General features: G+C 43.5%; 1 protein-coding gene across 1 annotated transcript in view; it reads left to right on the forward strand.

Moving 5' to 3' along the window:
- The window catches only part of MYO7B (myosin VIIB), a 47009-nt gene extending 21149 nt beyond the window's left edge, over positions 1-25860 (forward strand). Inside the window, exons 22-48 of the mRNA XM_054282683.1 lie at positions 108-284; positions 988-1197; positions 2111-2278; positions 2543-2623; positions 3138-3265; positions 4726-4852; positions 6221-6340; positions 7238-7411; positions 8141-8368; positions 9314-9481; positions 10069-10186; positions 10279-10405; positions 11167-11336; positions 12037-12218; positions 13004-13131; positions 13651-13808; positions 14282-14435; positions 16322-16477; positions 19285-19390; positions 19526-19639; positions 20520-20607; positions 21696-21802; positions 22243-22428; positions 23288-23404; positions 24055-24138; positions 24852-24971; positions 25777-25860. Of these exons, the coding sequence (XP_054138658.1) occupies positions 108-284; positions 988-1197; positions 2111-2278; positions 2543-2623; positions 3138-3265; positions 4726-4852; positions 6221-6340; positions 7238-7411; positions 8141-8368; positions 9314-9481; positions 10069-10186; positions 10279-10405; positions 11167-11336; positions 12037-12218; positions 13004-13131; positions 13651-13808; positions 14282-14435; positions 16322-16477; positions 19285-19390; positions 19526-19639; positions 20520-20607; positions 21696-21802; positions 22243-22428; positions 23288-23404; positions 24055-24138; positions 24852-24971; positions 25777-25860 (3780 nt within the window). The remainder of the gene's footprint in view (positions 1-107; positions 285-987; positions 1198-2110; positions 2279-2542; positions 2624-3137; positions 3266-4725; positions 4853-6220; positions 6341-7237; positions 7412-8140; positions 8369-9313; positions 9482-10068; positions 10187-10278; positions 10406-11166; positions 11337-12036; positions 12219-13003; positions 13132-13650; positions 13809-14281; positions 14436-16321; positions 16478-19284; positions 19391-19525; positions 19640-20519; positions 20608-21695; positions 21803-22242; positions 22429-23287; positions 23405-24054; positions 24139-24851; positions 24972-25776) is intronic.
- The last annotated feature ends 999 nt before the right edge of the window (positions 25861-26859 follow it).

Raw genomic sequence — 26859 nt, forward strand, 5'->3', positions numbered from 1 at the left:
TCACACACCTTTATGGAAGTGTTTCGTCTTCATGCCCCTTCACTCTAGCAGAATGATGTTCATTCATGATGTTCATGTTCAAATCATGCCTATTTCTGTGTTTAAAGGAGCACCTGCCAACTCAGGAGAGAGAGGAGGCAGAAGCAAGACAAGGGAGGAACGTGCTTGGCAATAAACCAACAAATCATGATGTTATCAGCGACCAAGAAATGGTGGACAAAATTTTTGGGTTTTTACCTTCTATGATTGGAGGCCAAGAAGGACAGGCTCCTCTGGGTTTTGAGGTACTGAGCTGCAGACTGGTAAAGGGTCATGGTTATCCCTTGAGTAAGTCCATTGATTGCTGGAATTCCATCAGAGGTCAGTTCTGTTTAGTGAACTTCTGTACAGTGAAAGAATCCCCCAAATTATTCATCCAGTCACTAAAGCATCTCTTGCAGAGGTGAGCTCCCAAAAGTTTTTGGTCAAGTGCAGTTTAGGGACTTTATAGCTTCAAACTTTGCATTTGTTTCTTTGGCCCACCCTCTGCATTTTGGCACCAATCTTATGCTCTGCTGACAGTGCTCTCAGTGATTTTCTACCTGAAACAAGCTGAAAGTTCATGACCCAAGTTATACCATATTCTTAAAGGCAAAATCTGTGATATACTTCTCCTGATAGCTGTGGAGGTTGGAATTTTGTTGGAAGCGGGGGGCAGAATAGAATGGTATGGATAAATACTGGATGTGAACAGTAACACCTGGATTCTCCATCAGCAATATTCTTGCTGAGGACCAAGATAGGAAGACCACATGGAATGGATGCATCTCAGAAGGACAAGCTCTGAGTCCAAATGATGTGTTGGTAGCAACTGTAAATGGCTTTGGGGTTAGCTGGAAAGGCAAATTCTGGAAGACCTATGGCCAAGGGGAAAAAAATGCAAAACTAAACATAAGCATATCAGAGTTCAGTAAAAGAAAATATGCTTCTTCCTCCTGTTCTGCACAGGACTTGGAAACAAAGCCTAACAAGCTGGAGGAAGTGGACCTGGACATGGTTCCCATGAGCGTGGAGCTAGAAGAGGAAGCACATGGTTTGGAAGAGTACACCTTTCCCAAGTTTGCAGCTACTTATTTCCAGGGCTCTTCCACTCACACGCACATCCGGAGGCAGCTGCGGCACCCACTGCTCTACCACGATGACAAGGACAACGTCCTGGTATCTGGCTCCTTGTTGTTCATGTTGAACCTGCTCTCTCCACAGCCCTGGCTTTACAGGTCCCATCATCCCTGGGTCCTGGCTCTGGCACAGCCCTGGGAACCAGAGACTCCAGAGCCAAGGAGATAGTCCTGAGCCATGGTATTGAAAGCAGCAGTTCCCATCAGCATTTTTGGCAATTTGCTGGCAGACACTTCACACAAACACCTGCCCAATGCAGGATCTCTGGTCACCTTTGTTCTTGCCCAAAGAGGGAACTTGGGTGTGTTTTGACTTCTCCAGACACCCTTTGGGGATAAAAATAGACTGGAGAGAAGAAGAATGAGAGCTTATCCATGTCTCTGCTCTTGTTAGGGTTGCTGGTCTGTGAGATAGGACAGAAGGGGGAGGACCAGGCCTCTAATATCCCACTGAACCAGAGGGGGATTGAGGAGGGTGTTTTCCTTAATTCTAAGCAGCCTGGCAGAATGGAGGACCCCATGCATCAAGAACTTTGCTATTACTTGGCTTTCTAGTTCTGGGCATGAAGGGTCCTGGCAGATTCCACTCCCCTGCTTATCTGTCCAGGTCAGCAAATGCAGAGTGCAGTTCAGCCAAGGCTTCAGCACCTCCCTCCAGCCACAACACATCTCCAGGTGTCAGTAAAGGGAATGGTGAGGGCTCAGCAATCACAGAGGAAATCTGACCTTTCCACCAGAGCTGTACCCTCTTCCATTAGCAGGAAAGTTTTGTGTGTTGCTGTCTTGTTGTTTGGTATGAAACTAAACTCTTCATGTAGGTAGCCAGAGGAAATGCGAATTTTAACAATTTGGACTGGGTAAAGGAAGAAAATGCTCTTAATCTAAACAGGCAGATATGGCACGGAGCCATTGGTCCTGTTGGCACTGTCTGACTGTGCTTTCTGCTCTTATAGGCTTCTCAAGCTGTGTGGGTGATCATCCTGAGGTTCATGGGGGACCTGCCAGAGCCAGCAATGTTTGCCAAGAGTGCCACCACCAAGAGCAGCTCCGTGATGACACAGATATATGACACACTTGGCAGGAAAAACCAGGTCCAGTTGAAGAATGACAGCCCAAATATGGTGAGACAAGCAGACTATGTTTGTGTTTTCATTTGCTTTCCTTGGTTTCTGTGCTGTTACACCAAGAGTGAGAAAAGCAAAGAAACTCTTTCATGCTACTGTACTTGAAATGTCACAAGTGCAAAAGTCCTGGCAGGACACTCAGCTCTTTCTGGCAGGAGAAGAAAAAACAAAAACATCTTCACTTGAGCATCTTTCTGTCCTTAATGAATCATTCTTGCTGTGCATTAATCTGATTTCCTATAATGGTAATGTGTATTGCAGAGAGAAGGCAGAAAGGATAACAAGATTTCTAAGGGGATTTCATCCCTGAAACTGAAACGGTCATCCAAGCTGACAGGGAAGGTAAGAGGTGGAAATAAATTGCTTCCCTTTCTTCTTGCCTGAAAGCCTGTCTTCACCTTCTGACAGATGTTATGTGAGCAACCTCCCAGCTGAGAACTTGTTTCCCTGCCAAACCAGGGCAGCCCTTTGTGGGATATCTGGTGCAGAGCTCTTTGGACACAATCCCCGTGTGCACTGATGTCATCAGCTCTCTGGCAGAGAACACCAGGAGAGATTTATTACTGAGAATTGTTGGCTTTACAGAACAACTTGCCCAGAGGCGTGAGCAGACTGAGAACCATGTGCTGTACAGGACAGTACAAGACAGTTCTCCTAGTCAGAGATAGTGCTGTAAGAGCACATTTAATGAGTTACCTTTAGAGGCAAGGGGGTAATATGGCCTGGTTCTCCTGCCCTGAGCAGGAAGAGTTTTAGCCAGTAAGATAGGGAAGGAATGTCTCTCATTTATGGGAGAGCTGCCTGCTAGGAGGGGAGATTTCTAGAGCACTCTGGGGTTCTACTCTCTTTCTTTCAGGTGACAGAGCAGCTACGAACTGGAGAAGAGGCTTTCCAAGAGGACATCTCGATCTCTCAGAGACCTATGTCCAACCTAGAAAAAGTACACTTCATTATTGGCAATGCAATTCTGCGTCCTGCCATCAGGTAGGAAATTTGTAGCCCCTTCCTAGGGCCAGGTGCCCATTGCATCAAGGAAATCCAGCATCCTTTTTCAACAGTCCTGGAGAATGACTCCCTTTACTGCCTTTTCTGGTATTTTCATGTTGCAGTTTAGGCCAGCTGCCTCCATGTGTGGCTTTCTGAATACCCCACAGGTATGGAAAGGGGCAGAGCTCAGGGCTATGACTCAATAACACTTGAAGGTGGAACACTGCCCTAGAATGAGGGAGAAGAGTCACTCAGAGGAATAAGAAATATGGAGTTAATGTATACTAGGTGGATGAAAGGTTTCCCAACAGCCTCTTTTTGAGCACTCAAGCAATGTCCCTGAATCAGAGACGGTCAAAGATCTGGACTGCTGAGTGTATCAGACACTAAGGAGAAATCCTGACCACAAGCAGTGTGAGGCTGGACCTTAGGCCAAGCATGGTATGAAGGATACATCAGAAGCTCGTTGATTCTGACCTGACCTCATGAATCCTCTCCTTTTTTATCCTAAGCACTTTTCTGTAACAAAGCCCAGCACAAACACTGGCTGTGCCTTGACCTCAGTCATGGGCTGCATTCCTCTCTCCACAGTCACTCTGTTTCAGTCAAGACTCCCTAAAGCAGATTCTCTACTGGAAAAAATTGCATTCAATCCATATAGCATAATAGCCACAGGCTAAGTACCTATACCCTTGGTTTGTGTTTCATCAAATGTCCTATGAAGGAACAGAAAACTCATCCAACTTGTGCCCTCTCACATCAGATTTGACAAATGTGTGTTCCAAGAGTCTAGAAAAAATTAAGATGATTTTTTAAATAACAGTTTTATCTCTATGCAGATTTTTGCATCTGTTTCCCTTAGGCCCTTGTTGCAGGTAAACTTGCATTTTCAGAAGCTTACACTGAAGTGCTTTTTTTCTCCATTTCTGTGCAAGATTCACTCCAAGTTTGTGTATAAATATATATAAAATATATATATGTAAATATATAGATATATAGATATAAAATTGAGCAGGATGTCCCCCATCCTTACCCCCAAATCCACCTACAAGCAGACACACAAGAGCCATGACCTACAACCCACATGCTGCAGAGAGCTCAGACCAAGTTACACATCTAGACTCTTGGACAGCAATGCCATTTCACAGCTGGATGACCCAGCAGTTGTTTTTCCTGCACAGCCCCCTGCTTCTCTCTCTCTCTCCCCCTGCTAAAGTTAATTCAGCATGGGAATTGCACTTGAATAAGAAGGAGTGGCAAAAGGCCCTAAGCATGCCTGGAGCCTTTTCCATAGCAAAGCCATTTCCTGAGGTGCATTACAGGTGCTATCCTAGCTGTTGTGGTTGAACCTAGCTCAGATCTACCTCATCAAGCTGCAATCCTGCCAAGCTTGCAGTCAAAATGTAGCCAAAGAGTTCAGACAGTGAATTATCTGTTGTTCTCATGTTTCGTTACAGAGATGAGATTTATTGCCAGATTTGCAAACAACTCACAGAAAACAGCAACAGGAGCAGCTATGCTCGTGGCTGGATCCTTCTGTCACTTTGCCTTGGCTGCTTTCCACCTTCAGACACGTTTGTGAAGGTACACTGCTAACCCTTCCTACAGCAGCTCACACACCTCAGCTCAGCTGGTGTCCTGTGTATTTTGATGCTGACAGCCATATAAAATGTTTGACTTCCAGAGCAGCTGGTGCTGTGGTTTCAGCAGAAACTTTCTCATCACATATGCTTATCTGGGAATTTAAATAAATTATTGCTGCCTTCATATTTATTTTTTTCATTACACATCATACAGTCTGGATTCTGTGTTTCATCACAGCTCTCATTTTAGATCTATAATCTGCAAGGGATCTGACAAATTTTAACTTCTCCAATTCTACCTTTCCAGCCAAAGACAACTAAAAGATGTCTCCAGTTACAACCCTTGTCATTAATTATATTCAGGAGGCCAGCACAAAATCACACCCCCAAGTTTTATCAGTCCTTACCCTGTATCTCTAAGCCCTAAAAAGTCCAACAGATACTTGGACTTTTTAATTATTTATTAATTTCCAAGTTTTAATGGAGGATAAATCCACTTCACCACGGGATAAAAACTCAACCCGTGGCTCCAACTTGACATCAGGCTTCCTCCTAGATCTGAGGGGCAAACAGGATCCATGGATGTGCATGAAACTTCAGCCTTGATTTACTAACACTCCAGTTTAAATAATCAATCTAATCATACATGCTGCTAAATGGGCACTACTTGGAACAAACCAGTCACAAGCCATAGGCATATTTTGACACCAGTCTTCATCCAAAGACTTGGAAGCATGCAGAATTAATGAAAGACACAACCATACCCTACCTCTACGAATATTTTTAATAATTAAAATAACCAGGTGAATCAGGCATGCTTGCACTAAATACAGATACATAAATACAAGTCCTTGTCCTCCAAGAGCCATACAGACTCCAAAAGCTCATTTTATCCCATTCATCTCTTCAAATGTCCCATCCTAATCATGGACTTCAGTTGATATTGCCAGAGGACTTGGTAGAACTAAAAGTATCAATCATCATTAGACCTAATCTGACCTTAGCCCTCTTCCCAGCTTTTCCATTCGTACAGCATGTCATAAAACTTCAGGCTCTTGGGTTGAAAACACTAACTCTAGCTCTAACCTAACCATAAGAATGAAGTCTCCACTACTCATGTAGTTAAACATAGTGGAGAGACTAGCACAAATCTTCTCTCCCTTTGGACTGAAAGTTCTGAAGAAAGAGTGAAAACTAAGTGTCTCAGGCCTCCTTTTTGAAGACATTAATTCCAGCCCTAATCTTTAATATTTTCTGGTGAACTGAAAGCTAATGGGTCACTGAAATCTAGTGTGTCAGTTGCAGAAGGTTTTTAATGTTTTCTGAGGATTATTGTTTCCTAACTCCTTCTCCTGCTCTGTGCATGCAGTACCTGTTGAATTTCATCCACCATGGGCCCACGGGCTATGCTCCGTACTGTGCTGAGCGTCTGAGACGCACCTACAGCAACGGGGCCCGCACTGAACCTCCCAGCTGGCTGGAACTTCAGGTAGCAACTCCCTTTTGGCTTAATTATATTCATCTGGGACATTTTGTACTGGTTTTTCTAAGTGTACTGCTTACTTTGTAGTTATACTACATTCACTAGTCTGTAATAGCAGGAATTCCTAAATCAAATAGTGGAAATCAATTGCACAAGGGGATTGAAGACCAGCCACCTTGGTCTGGGCAGCTTCTTGGATATACCTCTTCTGGCTATTCAGTTACCATAAACGCAGAAAAGTATGTAAGGAGCAGCAGATGATATGCAGGGAAGTACCTCCATCCACTCAGGAACCACAGGCCAGAAACAACCTCGTGAGGAAAGCTCTTACTATCACTTTTGGAAAGAATTGAGCAAAGGTTATGCTTTTAAAATGAAAGGAAGAAGGAGTATGATGGTGCTATATGGTCCTCCACTTCCTTTAACTGTCACCTTAGTAATTAAATTTCACCCTAGTAATTAAAAATCACCCCCTTCTCCTTTCAAGACCTCAGTTCAATTCCTCCCTAAATCTCAGGGACCCTATTGCTTAGCACATATCTTCCTGGGCAATGTGCTTGTTGCAGGCCATCTCTCCACTGATGCATGTAAGGCTGTTCCCAAAAGTCATCAGGACAAGTGTGGCTCATGAAAAGTCTATCAGTCAGCACTGTTATGTGATTCTCAGCTCTACTGAGCTGTGAGGAGGAGAAAACTTGAGTCCAGTGCTGCTCCAGGGATGTAATTTATATTTACAACTCACCATGCTTTGAAGAAACTATGTGGGTGTTGGTGATTCACTTAAAGATTGTTGACCAGGTTGTACAAGGTGCGTAGCTCTTAGATCTAAAAGCTTACTTCATTCTTCAGAAGAAAGTAAGGTTTGTCCATAAATTTTTTCTCTCATTTAACTCTGACTTACAGGCAACAAAGCAGAAGAAACCCATTATGTTTCATGTCACCCTGATGAATGGCCAAAGCATCACTGTCCCTGCAGACTCTGCTTCCACTGCCAAAGAGATCTGTCAGTTCATAGCAGATAAAATCAAACTGAAGGATATCTTTGGGTTTTCACTCTACATTGCTGTGTTTGATAAGGTAAAGTGTAGAAAAATAGAATGAAAGCTCCCTTCTCTTTCTGTGGAGTTGCTGCTGCCCATCCAGCCTCACTGAGGATTCTTAAATTCTGGAATGCCCTCAACCCAATCCTGCACTGAAACCAAATCAGCTCTGAATCCCAGATGGATCTCAAGACCTGACAATACTATTCTGCCTTCCTGTTGGCTCATCACTCAGCAATTCTTGCTGCAGCCCTGTAAGGTTTCCTTTGCCACATAGCTGACCAGTAAAAATACATCCACTTACCACATACAACTTGCATACGCATCTGCTTACCTTTCTGGAGTTTTTCTCGCAGTGAGAAGACCAGGAGCTTTGTGTTCCTGATCCTTTGGGCAGGCCCAGAGCAGGTTGGCAGTAAATGCTCCCTTCTCTTTCTGTGGAGTTGCTGCTGCCCACCCAGCCTCACTGAGGATTCCTGAATTCTGGAACTCCCTCAACCCAGTCCTGCGCTGAAACCAAATCAGCTCTGAATCCCAGCTGGATCTCAAGACCTGATAATCCTATTCTGCCTTTCTGTTGGCCCATCACTCAGCAATTCTTGCTGTAAGGTTTCCTTTGCCACATAGCTGACCCGTAAAAATACATCCACTTACCACATACAACTTGCCTACCTTTTGGAGTTTTCCTTGCAGTCAGGAGACAGGAGCTGTGTGTAAACTGTCCTTCAGGCAGGCTGGCAGTAAATGCAGTGTCCCTGTGTGGCAGGTGTGGTCGCTGGGCGGGGGCCGGGAGCACGTGCTGGACGCCATCTCGCAGTGCGAGCAGCTGGTGAAGGAGCGCGGCACGCACGAGCGCCACGCGCCCTGGCGCCTCTACTTCCGCAAGGAGATCTTCACGCCCTGGCACAGCTCCCGCCAGGATCCCGTCAGCACCGACCTCATCTACCACCAGGTCATCCGGGGCGTTCGCTTTGGAGAGTACCGCTGTGACAAGGTGGGGCTCCTCATTCACCCTCCTAAAGAGACACAACTGGATTAGTGCTTCCCATGTTACAAAGCAGGAATGTGAACTGTTTGTAGTGTGTTAGGAAAATTAATCCACCAACACCTGAGGGTTGTGTTCAAAAAGGAGACAGAGGAGTCCTTTTACTTTATTCCAATAAAGGGAGAGGCCACGGGGCATTCCCCTGGGATCTCTCAGATTTTTGGAGGATGCAGCCTCCTTTTTATCCTGATTTCCCGGCCACATTTCCCTCTCTCCTTCCCCATTGGCTGAGGTACTTGAGAGGTCCAGTCTTCCCAATATGCCTGATACCAAAGATTTCCCTCTAATGTATAACCCTCCCTTTTAATTTTTAATTCTTATGGAATTTAGGGGTTTTTCTTCCCCATTGTTTTTTTCATCTTTCAATGTCTAATTTCATTTATCAGCAACCTAAAGTTCATTTGTAAAAGCAAATATATTTTTCTATTCATCAATCAGTGGAATCCTTCCCATTGTTTCTTTTATCTCCAAGTGCTAGTTTTATCTACCAGCAGACCCACAGCTTGTTTGTAAAGACAAATCCACTATTCCTCTCAAGTGGATGTGAACAACCCTTCCCTTCTTAATGAACAATCCTTGTCCAGGTGATTGTGCCAGCTGTCACATTGACAGTTTTAATTAATACTTTTCCCTTCCCTGCAACTTCCAGTTCAGTGAGAGCTTGGAGGCATGTCCAAAGGGGCAAATTGAGTTGTACTTTAAAATATCTTTGCTAATAATCTCTCTGATGTTATGATTGTGAGAAGTTTATCCCTCCTCATGCTGGGTGACTGTTAAGAGTTATCCAGACAAAAACTGAGAAAACCCCATTCCTAAATGGTTCAAAGTCTGAAAGATGCTATCTAGCCTTTCTGACATCCTTCTAGGCCTCTTTTAATAGATTAATTGTTTCAGGAGGAAGATTTGGTGGAGATAGGTGCAAAATATTGTTATATCAAATTTGGAGATACCATCCACAATGAACTTGTGCAGAAGGTGCTCCATGACTGTATTCCAGTAAAACAGCTGAAGTCCAAACCCCTGGAAAAGTGGGTGAGCCTTATAACCTACGCACATGCTAAGGTAAGAGGTTTGTCAGGCACTGCTGGGTAACCACACTTGAGCACCAGCTTCTGCTTCTTTCACCATTTTTATTTATTAATAGTCTGTAGAGGAAAAAGGAGAACGAGCTCAGTTTGGAGATCCCAAATAGTTCATTAGGTCTGAGGGAGCAGAAAACCCTTCTGCTCACACTTCCATATGAAGAGCAAGGGGGAAGAATGAAAAAGTACATTTAAATCTCTGAATAGAGTAGCTTTTAAGGCTCTATTTTCCATCTGAAAACCAAGTCAGGATGGGCATCGCATGAAGTACTGGTTTTTGATCTGGAAATGGATTACCTGAATTATTTCTATGGCATCCAAGGCACATTAGACTTTTAATAGGTCAGTAGAGATTTGAGGAAAATTTGGAATCCAGATGCCTGTGGGCACTGTTAGGTGCATGTGGGTCCCTGGAGACCATTCCTGATTTACTTTCTTCAAGTTCCCTTGACACCAGTAACAGCAGAGAATTGTTAGGATCTCTGGGATCAGGCTTGTTCTTTATTGTCTGCAGATCATGCAAACCAGATTTTACTGAGAAAACCTTGGGTGTGTTTTTTCCTGCAGGCCCCATACACACAGGACCATCTCTCCTCTCAGACTGTGAAGGAGCAGCTTGTAGATTTTGCTCGCTTTCAGTGGCCTTTGCTTTTTTCCAGATTCTTTGAAGTCACTAAGTTTTCAGGTAATATCTGGAGCCTGGGAGTAGAGGATAGATATAAGGTCAATAGGAGAAGACTTGTACAGCATTGATAAGGATTTTTTCTGTCTTTTCAGGACCCAGCTTGCCTAAGAACCACTTCATCATTGCTATAAATTGGAAAGGCATCTGCTTCTTGGATGAGTCAGAAAAGCGGCTCCTTGAGCTGACCTACCCAGAGATAACTGGCATCCACACCAACAGGTGAGGGCCCCAGAAAGACAAGATCTGAAGATGGCATCTCTTCCATACTCAGAAAGGGTGTACCTTCTCTGCCACCTCCTTAGGTGATTTTATCTGTGCCTGGAAAGGTGGTTTAGCCTAGGTCCAAGAAAGGGAAAACTGAGCAGCCTGTAAAGGAAATAATGAAAACTGGATCCATCCAGCTGGTGTAAAGTGGTCCTGTTCAGTCAGAAAGGTGTAAGGAAGCACAGGCAGTGATCCTGTTCAGTCAGAAAGGTGTAAGGAAGCACAGGCAGGCATTGAGACAACAATGGCCCAAATAAGTGACACAGTTAATCCATTGTCTGTTGTGCATGCTGGGAGTTGACATCTTTCTCGGGTATCATGGACCAGAAGAGGATCACTGAGAAAAGTTGTTAACTACTGCTTACTCATGGCACACATCCTTGCATCAGGTCACTTGGAGAAAAGGGTCTTACATACACAAAAAAGCCCCCTGTGAGGACTGCCAGAGATTTAATTAGCTGTTGAATTACTCCAAAAGAAGGGCGTACTTGTGTCTATATGGAAGCACTTTTGTACAAAACACAGTGGAGTCCATAGCAAAGCTGAGCCACTTCAGTCCTTCACACCTGCCAGCTCATGGGAAGGCAAATTAGGAACTACCAATATTCACTGTAAGGAAGTTACGTGCAAAGAGATGTGAGTGCCTTGGCTGTGTTTACAGATGGGTCTGTAAGTTTTTCAGATGCCCTGGTAACAAATTGTTCAATAATACCTAGGGCAGTGAAGTCATTTGGACAGAGCTGCACTCTCATCACGCTTCGTGCCGAGGAGTTTGTTCTGACATCTGTAAACAGCGTGGTCATTGCTGAGCTAGTGGTGATGTTCCTGGAAGGACTGAAGAAAAGATCACAATTTGCTGTGGCAATGCATGAGAAAAAATCCCAGGGTAAGTCCCATAACTCTTCTACAGGGTGTGGAGAAATCATGAAAGAATCCTCAGCACTTGTTTGAAGGTGCTCAAAGAAGAGAGGGGAACTTCATCAAGAGTCCCTTTGCTCCTGGGGGGATGCATCAGCACAGCAATGCCAAGCATAAGGCAATGGGATTCAGTACCCTTGCACACAAATAACCTTTCCTTCCTCCTTCTCCTTCTTTATGTATATTATTTAGATAGTATAGTGTCCAGGAACTCAGTTTGGTTATAGTAGGAAGTTGGATCTGGGCTCTCTGGAAATACTTTGCAGAAGAATTTCACAGAAGCAGTAAATTGGAATTTCCTGTGGAATATAGGTGGCTCAAACAGACATGCATGTTTAAAATGTAAACATTAACTTCAGCTACTTACAACTACTGAGTTCCTTTCCATGCTTTGCTGCCAGTCTGGACACAAAGTCAGCATTCATGTGAATCAAACTGAGTTCTGCCATTGCCCTCACTGGATCAAAGTCAGGGTGTCAGAGGAAACAGAAGTGATTTCTCTGGTGTTACTGGAAAGTGTTACTGGAAAATTAGCCATATTTACACAAATCACTTTCTACTGCTAACTGATTTCAGGCCTTCAAAAGACAATTTCCTTGTCTTTCACATTGCTTTACATTTTCTCAGACTGTCAGGCCTGAACAGTACCCCCTTATTCTGTTTTCCAGATGATCCTGGCATCCTGTCCTTCAAGAAGGGAGACTTACTAATCTTCACCGAAGACAAAAGGCTGGATGCAGACTCTGGCTGGATCTGTGCCCAGAATGAAAGGACAGGCAAAACAGGGAATGTATTTTTGGAAGACATCTACATCATTCCTTCCCTCACAAAACCCTCTAGTCAAGTGCTGGTAAGGAAAGCTAAGCACTCCATGTGAAAAGACTGGAAGATAAAAATGTTAATATGGTTGAATTTATAACTGGAAGATAATTGTCCCTCCAAAGTCAGACAAGTTCTATACCTCCCATTGAAACAAAGCATTTAATTCTGTCCTGTCTGAAAACAAAACTCAGCCTAGCCCAGACTCTGAGGAGAAGACTGCAGCTGCACAAAGGCAATGGCTTTAAAAACCCCCAAAATCCACTCTATCACCATGGGAGATTTCAGTGCCTGGAGCTGGTAGCAATTAAGGGGTATGAGTGTGCAGTTGAATTTTCCTGCATTCACTCTGGGCTTGAGTGGTAATCACATAATGCCTCAAGAGAACCTCTAAGTGCATCAGGTTACTTAAAGAGAATACAGTCTTTGAGGGAGCCAAGGTTTCTCATTAGTACCACTGCTAATAATTTTGTCTTCAGTTATGAGGATTCAGTATATTGGACTCTGTGCTAACAGATAGAAAGCAGAAAAACTGGTGGCAAAACACACAAGAGAGAAGCAGGTGCATTGTAAAACATGTGCTGTGCTTTGGATAATCACATACATTTCAATGTCCACTACTGTTACCTCTGTGTAAATTGGTTCTTTGAGTCAGCTGTTCCCAGGTCATTCTTGAGTCTCTGGAGATGCTGCTTTTGAGGCAGGAGGTCTCAGGCAGCACACAGGGGTACCTGCACATATATGCTGAGTAACCCCTGACAGTGCATGCAGAGACCTGTCTCCATGTGACATCTCTGTGTGGCTGTGTTATTGCAGAGCCTGCTGATGATGTCTCCAGACCAGAGGAGGACAGCTTCACAGAACTCCTTCATGGAGGAACCTGATGAAGAGGATATCAAGGTGAAGCCTTACACCCTGGAAGAGTTCTCCTATGAACACTTCAGGTGAAGCTCTCTGTGTAGAGTATGACCTAGAAAAGTTCTTGTTGATCAGTAATCCTTAAAGCCTATTATGTAATGGCATCTCCCACTACTGATTGTGTTTCTTCTTTTTGTTCCCTGTAATTCTGACTGGATACAGAGATTCTGGCCCATGGCCATTGTATCTTAAGTCTGCAGAAATGCAAAGGGGAGGACTGACTGGGTGACTTCTTCCAGCAGGCTCTATTCTTACTTCTCACCCTTTCTTCAGCACTTACCAGCTAGTGAGGATATACAACATCTCAGAGAAAAAAGAAAGAGGAAAATTAGTTTTCTAAAAACCCCTCTGTTTTTTGCAAGCCTCCTGGATATACAGGAAACTACATTTCCCTGCTCTTGCTGACCTACAGAATCAAAGGAGATCTGAGATCACTGTCTTGTGAAAGAACAGGTCTAGAGATATGACTTTATGATAATGACCTCCTTTGTTCAAAGCAATACCGGTCCAGTAATTTTGTATTGCTTGCACTTGTCTTTGTTCAGGACTCCTGAGAAGGAATCCATCAGCAAAGCTGTTCTCCAGAAATCCCGTGGGCACAGTCAGCTGTGGGCACATTCCAAGGAGCCTCTGAAACAACCATTGCTGAAGAGAGCATGCACAGACCCTGATCTTCGGGATTTGGCTTGTCAGGCCTTCATTGATATCCTTTCTTTCCTCTCTTTGGGGTCTGAGAACACTAAAGGGGAAGGAAGAGTTATCCAGGTCCACTAAATTACCTCTATTGAGATGCCTCAACCACCTTACAGGGGATACATTCACATGAAGATGGAGTGGATCAAATCTATTTCCCTTGTCTATAGGGAAATGTTCCAATTTCCTCCCAGTACTCCGCAGCTACTGATGGCTCACTAAACTAATAACCTGGTTTTAGGAGTGAGAGAGATTTACTATATATGCCCAGAGAATGCAGCTATTAGCACTGTACAAATCACAGCCAAGCAGCAGCTGCTGCAAAGGGAAAGGGAGTAAGGGACAGACAGGGAACATGCTCCAGACCTTCCTTCCAGCATTAGCCACTTAGACATCAACCAAGTCACTAACATGTTAGGATCCAGATGAAACTCCCCATTTGCCTTCCAAAATTTCTGCTTTTCTCCTTAACAGCACATTCACCCATCATGAAGTTCATGGGAGACTACCCCTCAAAACAGGCACACTCCTCTGTGGAAGTCACTGACCAGATATTTGTGCCAGCTATCCAGGAGGAGGTCCTGAGGGATGAGATTTACTGTCAGATTATGAAACAACTGACAGAGAACAGAAACAGGTATTTACCTGGGTGCAAACACCCTGCTCCTGCAGAACCAGGCCTCAGGTGCAGGGGGCATCAGGAATCCTTGCTGCAGTGGGGGCAGGGGAAGGATAAACAAATGCTGGAGTAACAGGTTCCCTTCCCCCTTTTGCCAGGCAGTGCTTACCTCTGTGGAGTGCTCAGGACCACTCCCTGGCAGGGAGAGGCCAGAGAGCATCATCAATCACCTCCCCTGAGCTGCTGCTTTGCTCCCATCAGCATTCTGTGCTCATCTCCTTGTGCTGTGAGGCAGACAAGGTGTCACTGAGGCTCTCCTGCTCCCAAAGCAGTCTGTAGGGAAAACATGGCACTGCATAGTCCTTGTATCCCTTCACTGACTGGCCTGGCAACTCTCCACTTAAATTTCCCAACAGCAGCATTCCCCTCTCACAAAAACATAGTTCACACTGGATTTTTACCACCAGTGAATAAATACTTTTGAGTAGTTATATTAATTAGGTTACAAAACTGCCTTGCAGAACAGATTGGCTACAGAGGCATCTGCCCACATAAGTCTCTGAAACGGGCTGGTGTTTTCTTCCCCACTCACAAAATGATAATTTGATCTACTTCCAGGAAAAGTGAATTGCAAAAAGCAGCTTAAAATAATATTAATTATTAACAAAATTATTTGTCTGTTTCTGGATGCATTGTGTTTTTTGTTTGGGTTTTTTTTTAAATTTTCTGTCTTCTGTTCCACAACTATTGCATGTAGTGGTAATTTCATCATGTGTGTCAGTGTTGAATGGCAAATTCCCTTGCAGGCAGTGAATCTTACAGGCTATTTAATGCATAGTCTGTAACCATGGGCCAGTGCCATGCCTGATGTGTTCCACCAATGTGAGAGGGATCACTGATGTGGAAAAAACAATGCTTGAAAGGTGGCTATTTGCATATACTTTCATTAGAACAGCCAGAGCAACAAATCTTTCATCTTCCCAGGCTGCTGTGTTGTGAACCATGTCCTGCTCTCACACAGACACAAACACCACTCTATAGAGTATAAATGGGATTAAAATAGTCTGTTTTCATCTGCAAAATTAGAACAGTGAGTGGGAATAAAGAAGCCAGAACCTCTTTATTCAGAAAAGTCTGATGCCCTTTCAGAGCCAGACATGCTGACTTGCCCAACCAAAACCACTTCACACCAGTGAGCATTTCAGAGCAATCTCAGAGCACAGCTGAAGTGTGTTCTGCTCTGGCTTTGAGGCAGAATGACTGACCACCTCAAGGCTGCAGAGCCCTTCTTAATCGTAAGGGCAAGGTGCCAGAAGAACTTAAGCTGTCAGATTTCACAGATGCAGAGGCTGGAAGAACTGGATTTCCACCTGAAAAATAGTACCAGCTTGATCTGAAACATTTAAGAACTGCATCCACCTCACTACATAATGCTATCAACATGTTCATTTTTCAGAACAGGAGTACCTGTAAGGGGAAGCCAGTGCATGCAAAATGTTCATGCCCTGAGCAAAGGTGGCCAGTGCAGAGGCAGGTGAATACATCCACTGAGAAACCAGGATCTGAATACATGTGAGCTTGAACACCAAATCAGCAGTGGCTTTCCAAGAGGATGCCACCAGGGTCACTGCTACTGAGATGGCTGCTAAACTGGAATTTATATTTATCCATGAGGTTTGCATCTGTCATGAGTATTTCTTATGCAGGACTTGGCACTGTCTTCACATGCAGGCTGTGGTTGCTGCACAGCAAATGAATGCCAGAGCCTAGGTGAAGGCTCTGTTGATTTGCAGCTCTCTGTACAATGGGACCACGATGGGAGTGCATTTCTCTTCCCTATAGCTGGTGTGTGGTCAAACAGAATTCTATGTGGCTGCAGCAGAACTGTTGGTTTGTGTTCCCAGGTACAGTGAGACCAAGGGCTGGCAGCTCCTCTGGCTCTGCACTGGCCTCTTCCCACCCAGCAAATCACTGCTCAAACACGCCCAGAAGTTCATAGAGACGCGCCAGAAAGAAACACTGGCCCCGGCGTGCCGTCGGAGGATTCAGACAGTAATGAGGTAAATAATCTGGCATACAACCAGCTCAAAGTGCTCAAATAGCAATAATCAGGTCCCAGAAAACACACAGGCTAAAACAGTGCAACTGTTGTTTTCCTTTTCCTCTTTACATCTTGGTTTTTCAAGTGATCATTAATTTTAACTTTCTTTATGGACTTTGAACCATTGAAGAGGTCACAGTTTCAGTTTTTTCTTTCACAGTTAGTAGCATTTTAAAAAGTTCATCACTGCACATAACCACTTGACTCCCAGAGCTGGGTATTTCAAACATCCTAAAGGGTGGGCAGCTTGGAATGATGCCACTGATGAGCTCCTGACCTTACTTTTCTTTGGTGAGGTAGCATGTCATTGTTCAAAGGATCAGTACAATCAATTCCTATTCTTTAAAAAAACCCAAAAGAACAAAGCCCTGACTCTTACCTGGCTGCTCACAGCAAGGACTTCTCCATCCACTTGGCATTACCCCAGGCTGAAGCATAAGACCCCCAAACCACATTGTTTCCTGAGCTTCCAAATGAGTTGTCATTCTAAGGGACATTACAAAACCAGAGAGAGAGGAAGGATGACAGGATTCAGGAAGGATCGCTGAACTGTAAGGGAAAGGATTCCCTAGATTTCTCCAAGCACTGGAATAACCCACTGGAATAAGCCCCTCTGAGAACAAAGATTTAGCACCAAGGTTGACTGCAGCCTTCTCCCTTTTGATGGTGCTGTGATTTACCACTTGCCTGCCACAGACCTCATCAGTAAAGAATCTGCCCAAAGATTTCTCCTTTCAGCTCCTGCATCTTCCCCTTCCCCTCAGGCTGGGCCACATGTTTGTCTGTGAGCCCCACAGGTCAGGCTCTAGGGGAACACTAACATAGTGGATGTCCCCCTTGCAGTGGATGGGGTTTGGCACTGCTGGGGAAATGTCACCACACATTGAACTTGCTTTTGAAGTGTCTGAAAAATGCATGGCAAGGAATGCTACTCATTGTTTATTTATATTGAGAAGACTTAAAAATTCCTGCTGCCCTATATCATGTGCTATTCATGCTCTAAGCCCTGTTGAGCTGTACAGAGCTTCTTTAGAGAGAGCAAATAGGGAGGGGAAAGCAGAATGGGCTGCTTGGAAGGAGGATTTTATTTGCTAAACTGCCCCAGATCTGGAGCCTGGGGGATGGGAAGTGGAACAAAGACAAATCTTATCTTCTAAGTTCTTTTCCTAAGAGTAAACTTGCATCTGCTTAAGACAGAATAGAATAGAACAGAACAGAATAAACTATTTCTGTTGGAAGAGATCTTCAATGATCATTTAGTCCAACTTCTCCCTGTAAGTAACCTGGTCTCTTTGGAAAGGGTAGAGCAGGCAGCTCAAAGGATTGACCTAAACACACACAGGTGTTGGGAAATTTAGGAGACTAGAGAATGGAAAAATACAAAGCCGTGGCTAATTCTAAGTCCTGCACCTGTGAGATAGCGTGTCCTTGGGCCTAGCTGTAGTAGGATAACAAATAGTGAAAGAGACATGAGAAAAGAGAGATGTAACCCCTAAGGAATGAGGAAGAGTTAATGGTATAGTTTAACCAATAGATTGCTTGGCTTACAGAATATTCATAAGCTTATTATTTGCTGTATAAGTGTTTGATGCTTTCTTCAATAAACTGGACCTGTGATGAACCATCTGGTGTCCTGGTCCCCTCCCTTCGACACACAGGAGAACCCAACTGAGCCCTGGGGTACACACCTTTTCTGCCATAAACCACCTTACAGCTTCACCCCCAGAATCCTGGCCAGGGAACCACCCTGATGGGTGTTAAGCAGATCTCACCTTGGCAGTGAATTCCTAGCTCAGGCTGCAAGGAGAGGTGGGTAGCCCTGTGCCTCTGCAGCCAAACTGCTGCAATTCCCCGAGCTCCCAGGGCCTCCCTCTGATGCCAGGTCAGAAATAGGTGACTGAGTAGGGCAGGTCCTTCATACAGTGCCTGCACAGTACAAAGCACATGCTGTTCAGCTTGGTTACAGTCAAGTCTTCCTTTATTGGATGGAAAAAAATTAGTTTTCAAATCTACCCAATTAAAGCTTGGATCCAGACTAACCTCCTCCTAAGAGACCGACCCCATGTGAGAGGCCCATAACACCAGCTATGGTGTTCAAAATATCTGAGCAGCCTGCTCTGTGTCACTGAGGACAGGAACTTACCAGCCCCAGGAGGTAATTTGCTAGATTTGTTCTCACTTTAACTATGTCAAGATTCTGGCATGACTGAGACTTCAGGGCCAGTTCCTTTGCTGTAAAAGGCAGCTCTGCTCTGAACTATAATTTCAAAGAACTGGGCTTGTACAGCTTAAGCACCTCCTAAGTCAGTGATTGCACTTCAGCTCTCACATAAAATGCTTTCAAGCAGCTCTCCAGACCTTTTTGGTACTTGGGCTCCAAGTAATTTTGTATCCAAATATATAGCTTTTTACTGATGCAGGAATTAAATAAAATGTATTTCTCCTTGTAGTCGCTATACTCACATGTCAGTCAGTAAGGAAAAATGCTGCTGAATCCACAGAAGAGGCAATAGTGCTGGCTAGGAAGGTGCCTTATTCATGCAACCTCCTTGCAGAGCAGAACAGACTTTCACTTTACATGCTAATAAACCCTCAGTTTCTTGCTGTTAATACACTGAATTTACACTGGGGTGGAGGTGCATTGGAGCCAGCCCCATCACAGAGTACTGGCACTTTGGAAGGTGCCTGTTGTTTGGCTGGAATACTGCTGTTCATTTCCTCAATGATTAAACTGATATCTCTTATGATGGTGGTGGCATTTTCCAGGAGTGGCTGCAGGAAGTGGGCACCTCATCCTGTGGAGGTTGAGGCCATCTTACAGAACAACACTAAGATCTCACACAAGATTTGCTTCCCCAATGAAACAGAACTGGTGAGCACTTACTTGTTTTCCCAGCCTTGACCATTATTCCAGCCATGATGTGCTCATCCAGGAGCATGTGTGAAGACATTCAATCTTCTTATTTCTTACTGTCCTCTGTGTAACAAGAGTCTTGTTATCCCATAGACATTTGATGTGGGAACAAACACCAAAATCCAGACTCTGTGTCAGAACATCGCTTCCAAATTGCAGCTGCACTCCTGGGAAGGTTTCAGCCTCTTTGTGAAGATTGCAGACAAGGTAACTCCTTCTTCACTCTGGCAGGGTAGCCAGGCTGCCCCTCCTCTCTTAATATGTATTTTTTACCAGGTAATATGTATTTCATTACCAGGCCACCTAAACAACCATACAAAGCCAAGGACCAGAGCAGGTGATTACTGCTTCTGTCTTACTAAGGGGACACAACCTAAACTTGAACTTTTAGCACCTGACAATTATTTTCAGTCTCGTGAAGGAGACTGAAGATGCAGAACTTCTATCATTCTGCCAGTATCTAGGTGGCACTAAAAGCAGAGATGCAGGCTTTCCAGCAGCTGCTAGGATGGTTGCATACTGCTGGATTCAGCCCTTTCTCACCCAGACTTTGCCCAGATGTGCTGCACGTGTACAGTGCCCACCAGGATTAGGGAAAGCAGGGGCAACCAGCACCAATTAATCACTCTCTGGTTTGTTGGGAGCCTGCCTTGTCCAAGCTGAAGCTTGGGCTGGCTCTCTCACTGAGATGTCCCTTTTCTCTGAAACTCTGATTAAGGCAAAAGCAGCACTGAGCCCTAGCACAAGGAGGTTCTGGTGTGCTGCCTTCCTGAAAAGAGAAACCCAGTATGTAACAACACTTTACAAAGGGAAGAAGACTGGGAATTAGGTAGGCATCTTCAGCTTGACTTCAATAAACAACCTGAAAAGCAAAAAGCAACAGAAGATGCAATAAAGATCCCCATATGAAACATAAGTAAATTGGGCCTTTCTCCTCCTATTTTTCTACTTCTTTCCTGCTATAATTCTGCCCTCTCACTGTAAACAGGGAAAGAAAATTCAGCCTGATATATGGGTATGTGGCACAGGCAGTATTTTATGATGTGCTAACCCCTCCTTTCTCTCCTTCATTGTTCGGCCTCTGCAGGTGATCAGTCAGAATGAAGCAGACTACTTCTTTGACTCACTAAGGCAGGTGACAGACTGGAACAAAAGAAACAGGCCAGGAAAAGATGGTAAGGAGAATGCTAGCATGACCAGAAGTTGCATGAGATGCTGTGTTGAACTGGAAAGCAGCTGATCCATCCAGTAGGATTCAGTCCATCTTGGGAAGTGTTTAGCAGAATCTTGTATAATTTTTGTTTGTACATACATGGTTAATGTCTGCACCAGCAGCAAGATCCAGTCACCTGATGCAGCCAAGCACTGGCTATCAAAAACACCAGAACATTTCGGGGGGGGGGGGGGGGAATCTCTCCAGAAATTTGAAATTGGTACACAAGATTTTTTGACCTGTTGTATCCAAAACACACAGCTGGATATATGCAAGTTAGATAGGTTGATTCTCAAATACTAAGAATCAGCCAACACATGCAAATAGGTTCTTTACAGAGTGTCACTCACATTTCTTGAGTTGTTAGAAAATTTTTAACCAGGTTATTACCTGGTGATACCCAAACACATTATGTTGTCAAGAAACCACTTGTTTGAATAAAACAATGTAATAATAATAATAATAACAACAGCAATTCCTTGCACTTACTATCCCACCTCCCCAATGGATAATATACATTTTTAAATCAATATCAAACTCCAACTCTGTATCAATTTGTCCTCACCTTTGCATATTTCAGGATAGCTGAGGTTCAACTCCATGAAGCTCTACGTATCTAAGACCTTCTAACTTCTCTTCCCTCAGCTGAGGTAGCTGCTAGAAGCTCTGAAAATCACAGTTTAAAGATGTGGGTGCACTAAATCACAATTCATTTGTAGAAGCAAAGCCATCAGGAGATGTATTCACATCTGTGTAACAGAATTTGGGTGTATTGCACACCAGCAGGCAGCTGTCATGAACACCAATAACAAACACTCAATGACAGTCCCTCAACTTCTCCTCCATCTGATCACTGTATAAGCAGTGTCCAGGAACTGAAAACTGATTATTTGTTTTGTCATCTAAAATGGCTTTTTGTGTTGTTTTGTTAGTAATTCTGTTTGTTATTATTAAAACCATAATTACTTTTCTGAAGAAATTCACAAGCCATTTAAAAACTGTAGGACTATGAGTGACTCAGAGAGCACTAACAAGGTCTGATCTCCTTAGGGGCTGCTCTGTCTGTGGCCTATGAGGTGTACTTCATGAGAAAGCTGTGGCTGAATGTCACTCCTGGCAAGGATCTGAAAGCTGATACCATTTTCCATTACCACCAGGTAAGCAGCTCCCTAAAAAAGAGGTATCATGTAATACCTTAATTTCTTGTGAGAAATTAAGTCTGTAGGAGTATTACTGTCTCCCTCTTGAAAGTCTGCATTATAGAGCCTCCAGAAGAATGCCTCCTCCAGAGGGGGGATACAGCTCAGCCTCAGAACAGATTTATTTCTCCCAGTGTTCACATGTGAGTTATACTGAACATGTTAAGAGTACAGCTCCTTCACTTCACTGTACTGTGGAAATGCTTGTCTTGCTCCATAAATCAGAGAATCACAGAAAGTTTTGGTTGGATCTTTAAAGATCATCCAGAGAACCTTCAGAAAGAGCTAAAAGTTCTTGGGATGTCCTTGGACTGTGTTTGGCAAGATTTGTGTCCTGACCTCACAAATTTACAATGTTTAAGTCTATTGTGTCTGGATTCAGAGCTGGTCTCTTGCAGGAGCTGCCAAAGTACCTCAGAGGCTACCACAAGTGCTCCAAGGATGAGGCTGTGCAGCTGGCAGGGCTGATTTATAAAGCGCGCTTCAACAACGACCGCACGCAGCTGGCAGCCATCCCCAAAATCCTGAAGGAGCTGGTGCCAGACAATCTGCTCCGAGCAGTGGCACCAGATGAGTGGAAGAAGGTAAGAACATCAGCCTTCATTAGTCATATTGCATTTACAGAGCTCTAGGAGAGAAAACACACTGAGCCACACCACATTTTTGACCTGATCGTTTCGAAAGTACTCTGGAGAGATGGTATTGGATATTGCTGGATTTGCCAGCAGGATAGCAAGAGGATTTTCCTCTTACAATCCAGATTTTACACAGTCTACCAAAATTCTGAAAGATATCTGCAGGCTTGGATGGCTTACCTGAAGTGTGCATCTTTCTTGGAGATACTAATCTATTTCTAGTGCCCAGAAAAAGAGATAGGAGAGCCAGTGATGAGACTTGGAAGTTGAGGATATTGGACAGAAATAGAAAATTAAGATATCTCATAAGTATTTCTTGGCAGCAAATCAATCCCCTTGCACCCTGTCTATGCTAGTTACAGCAAAAGGCTCTTTTATCTACAAAAAGGGCAAGGAGGTTTCAGCAGGTACTTACCACTTAGTCTGCTGAGGAAAACACAGGACATTCTTTCAAACATAAAGGGAAAACGCACCCTCCATTTTTCAGCCAAAGATGTAATTTGTGTCCCTGGGTGCTGAACACTGACTCTCTGAGTTTTACCTCATGTCTCTGAGTTTTACCTCTGCCCTGAAGTCCATTTCCTCAGGCTGCTGGGCTTCCTTCACCCAGCAGAGGAATAAGGAACACTGGAGGGTTCTGGCTTCACCTTGCACCATGGCATAGCAGCTGTCTTCATTTTCAGTTTTCTGCTGCTGGGGCATAAAGCCTGATTGTGGTGATGAGCTGATGCTGTCTTTAGTGCTAAGGCTAGGCCTTGGAAACCTGCCGGTCTCCAACTCAGCTGGCTTTGTATCCTCTTCTAAACAGAGCATTATTGCAGCATACAGTAAACATGAAGGAAAAACTGTGGATGAGGCCAAGATTGCTTTCTTGAAAATGATACACCGGTGGCCAACATTTGGATCAGCCTTTTTTGAGGTGAAGGTATGTTTGAAGGCCTGTCTGAGTGGATTTGGTAGTAGATCAGTGCCAAGGGGTACAGACTGGCTATAATTCCATATCTGAAAGTAAAAATACATTATAAAGCTGAATTCCTGTAATCTATAGAGGAAAATTCAGTTTCTTCCAAACTGGGAGATGGATTCTTTATCCATTCTAAACTATGCTTGTTGTTTACTGGCAATGTTGTTGCTCTAGTTATAACACCTCTACTACAATTGTGTAGTAGCTGTAGGGGGCTAAATTGTCCTGTCATTGCTCTCCACAAGAAAATGTTGCCAAATCTTATCTCTTTGGTGACTCTTCCCTCAGAACAGAATGGTACTAATCCTCTCATTCTAGAGTGGATATCACCCAAGAATAATTTCCCATGTGTTACCTTTAATTTCTCCTCACTAGGCTCTTAAATGGTTTGCAATCAATCATTAAACCTGTTATCAGACAGCATAGTAAAAAATGGATCTGATTCTGCTGTCATGTAGCATTTGCTCAAGTCATCAATATATAGCCAAATTGTTTCAGTGTTCATTTGGGAAAGAGAACAAGAAGCACTGGACACTCTCAAAGGTCACTAGGCCCCTGATACAGATAATTTCTCAATTTTCTGCTTACCTTGCTGTGTTACTCATTTGCAGCAAGCCTCGGAGCCCAGCTTCCCAGAGATTGTACTGATTGCAATCAACAAGCAAGGAGTGTCACTGATACATCAGAAGACAAAGGTAACAGCTGCTTCTCACAAGTCCATCTAAGGAAGGACTGAACAGACCCTGATAATTTAGGGACACTGATAAGGCCTTGCCCAGGAATGGCAGGAGAAAATAGAGGCTCTCTATTCATTTTTATTGTGTGAAACTGAAGAAAATGGTACTGCCTCAAATCACTTCTTTGCAGTTTCTATTCTGGAAAGGAATAGGATAGAGCATCTCTGAAAAAAGACATGGGAATCATGTTAGACCTGGCAAGGTGGTAAGATCATGAAGATGGATGGGCAGTGGACCCAGGAACCTACTTCAGAAAAATGCTTTGCAGGAAGCCCCAGGTGTCTAAGAGATCAGGCTGAATGGCCATGTTCAGCTGCAGTCTAACCCCAACACTCTGGTCTTACCAAGGTCTCAGGAAAACAGAGTATCACTATTGGCTTTCAAAAACCAAGCAAATTAGAAGACAGGTTTGGATTATTGTAAATCTAACGTCAGTAAGCTAAGGCAAAGAGCAACATATAATGAAAGGAAGTCTCATTAGTGTGATTAAGATTTACCTGTTTGGTGAAAATACAATATACCACTAACCTGGATTCAGGAACTACCTTGACCCACATTTTTATAAATGAAGTGGGAAAGAACAAGAATTGTCTGGCTCTACAGGTTTTCTTATGTAACAGCCTGTTTTCATTTGAGAAATGTTCTATAGATCACTTTTTCTCCCCTAACAGGATATTTTAGTAGTCTACCCCTTCAATAAGATCTCCAACTGGAGCAGTGGGAGCACATATTTTCACATGACCATAGGGAACCTGGTACGAGGAAACCGACTCTTATGTGAGACATCTCTGGTAAGAAGAGTTTTGCCAACTAACACACAACAAAACCCTAATTTTTCCTTTCCAACCCCAATTACTACAAAAGATGGTGTGAAAACAGATAAATACCAGTGCAGCATTATACCAAAGAAATTGTACCATATCTATGATAATTATACCAATTATACCATAAATACCAAAAGCATTCACTGCTGTGTCAATAAAGCTGCCATTCAGAACTGGTTCAGTTCATATATAATGCCATCTGATGCAAAGATGCATGACACAGGACACAAGGAAAAATAGCAATTTCCCAAATTCTTCCCATACATCAAAATTCTATCCATTTGAGAAGTTAAGACTGCAAAGCTACATAAGGAGCTTTTTGTCTTGCATGTCTGCCTCCAGTTATGTAGTAAGGCCAGCCTTGCAAGTCTTGATATTTTCCAGGGAGTGGTACCACTTTTTAAAAAATTGGTTTCAGACTATTCACAATCTCAGAGAAGCATCACTGTATTCATATTTAAAGGTAAAGATAACAAATACATTTAAAGGCTAACTACTCTGACAGAAAAGCTTAAGTACAAGTCAAGCTACAGAGTGAATACCAAGGAGACAGCAGAGCTACGCTCTGTAAAGTTTTTGAAATCTATGAAAAGCAGAGGAAGGAATGGATAAATTATAACTAAAACACTGACAGATATTGAAAGAAAAGAAATCCATATAAGGACAGAAGAACCTGAAGAACCTGAGAAGATAATAAACAGGGGAGGAAAGGATAGTTATTTTTGTTTCTGGAGTTCCCTGAGAGATTTAAGACTTTTTTCTTCCCTGACAGGGTTACAAAATGGATGACCTGTTAACATCCTACGTACGCCTGCTCATGAATGCTGTAAACAAGCAAAAGAACCTCCCAGCCTGAGAGTGGAAATAGAGCCCATGACCTGTACTTGTGCCAAACTACCTGTAACTTCATATCCCAGAAGAAATGTCATTTTAAAAAAATGTTAATCTTGTTGATCAATCTTCTGAACACACACCGAATGCACTGAGTTGCTGAAATACTAGTGCAGGAGAAACTCAAGTGAGCATGTGCTTTCAACTATCTGTAACACTTCTGTCTTAGATGTAGTATGAGAACTCCATTCAGATACTGGATTTAGAGAAAGTTTAGATGGACTTTAGTGTTCTAGGGGAGTGCAGAAACCCTGTGAGGGCCCCTTCCAATAGCCTGAATCTCCTCCATTCAAAGACAGACACACATGAAGAGCTGCCTTCCTTTTGGAAAGAAAATGCCCCTTATTGCATATGTTCTTCCTAAATGTACAAACTCCAAGAGTCTTTGCAAACAAAGGTAATTTTTTTCCACCTGTTGGCAATTCTAGGAGTGGAGAAATGCCCTTTAGTAGTAGATAACTAGACAGTTTGAAAGGTAAGATGTTGTCCCCTGACTTACCACAGCCTTGATTAGATTAGTCTTCTTTCTTCCACATGTTATAATGGTCTCGGAAACTAACAACCACTTTGTACTGTGCAGTTTCTAGTAAGTTCTGAAATGAGTCTGGGGTTTGGGGTCATCACGTTTAGTTGTTTCTATTTCAAGATATAGATGAGCTATTCAGGGCAAATCAGAACTGAAGAACTCAGTCTAACAGAGGTCTGTTGAAAAGAGACTTTTCTGCTCCACGAGAATGTTCTGTTTGGAGTTATGCAGACATTCCCTCACGAGACAGGAATAATAGCTTTAATTTGTCCTGAACTCTTCTGCTTTCTGTTTAGCAGACAGCTTGAGTGGTAAAATTTGATTCAGCACTTGTTCATCTCTAAGAGCTTTGTAGAAACACGGCTTTGGTGCCACAGGAACCAGAGTGTGCTCTGAGTGTGTAAAGCAGATACAGACTATGGTGGGAGCAAGCTGAGC

This window comes from Melozone crissalis, unplaced genomic scaffold, assembly GCF_028551555.1.
Source record: "Melozone crissalis strain CALT ecotype California unplaced genomic scaffold, PUWL_Pcris_2 ptg000034l_1, whole genome shotgun sequence".
Taxonomy (NCBI): Eukaryota; Metazoa; Chordata; class Aves; order Passeriformes; family Passerellidae; genus Melozone; species Melozone crissalis.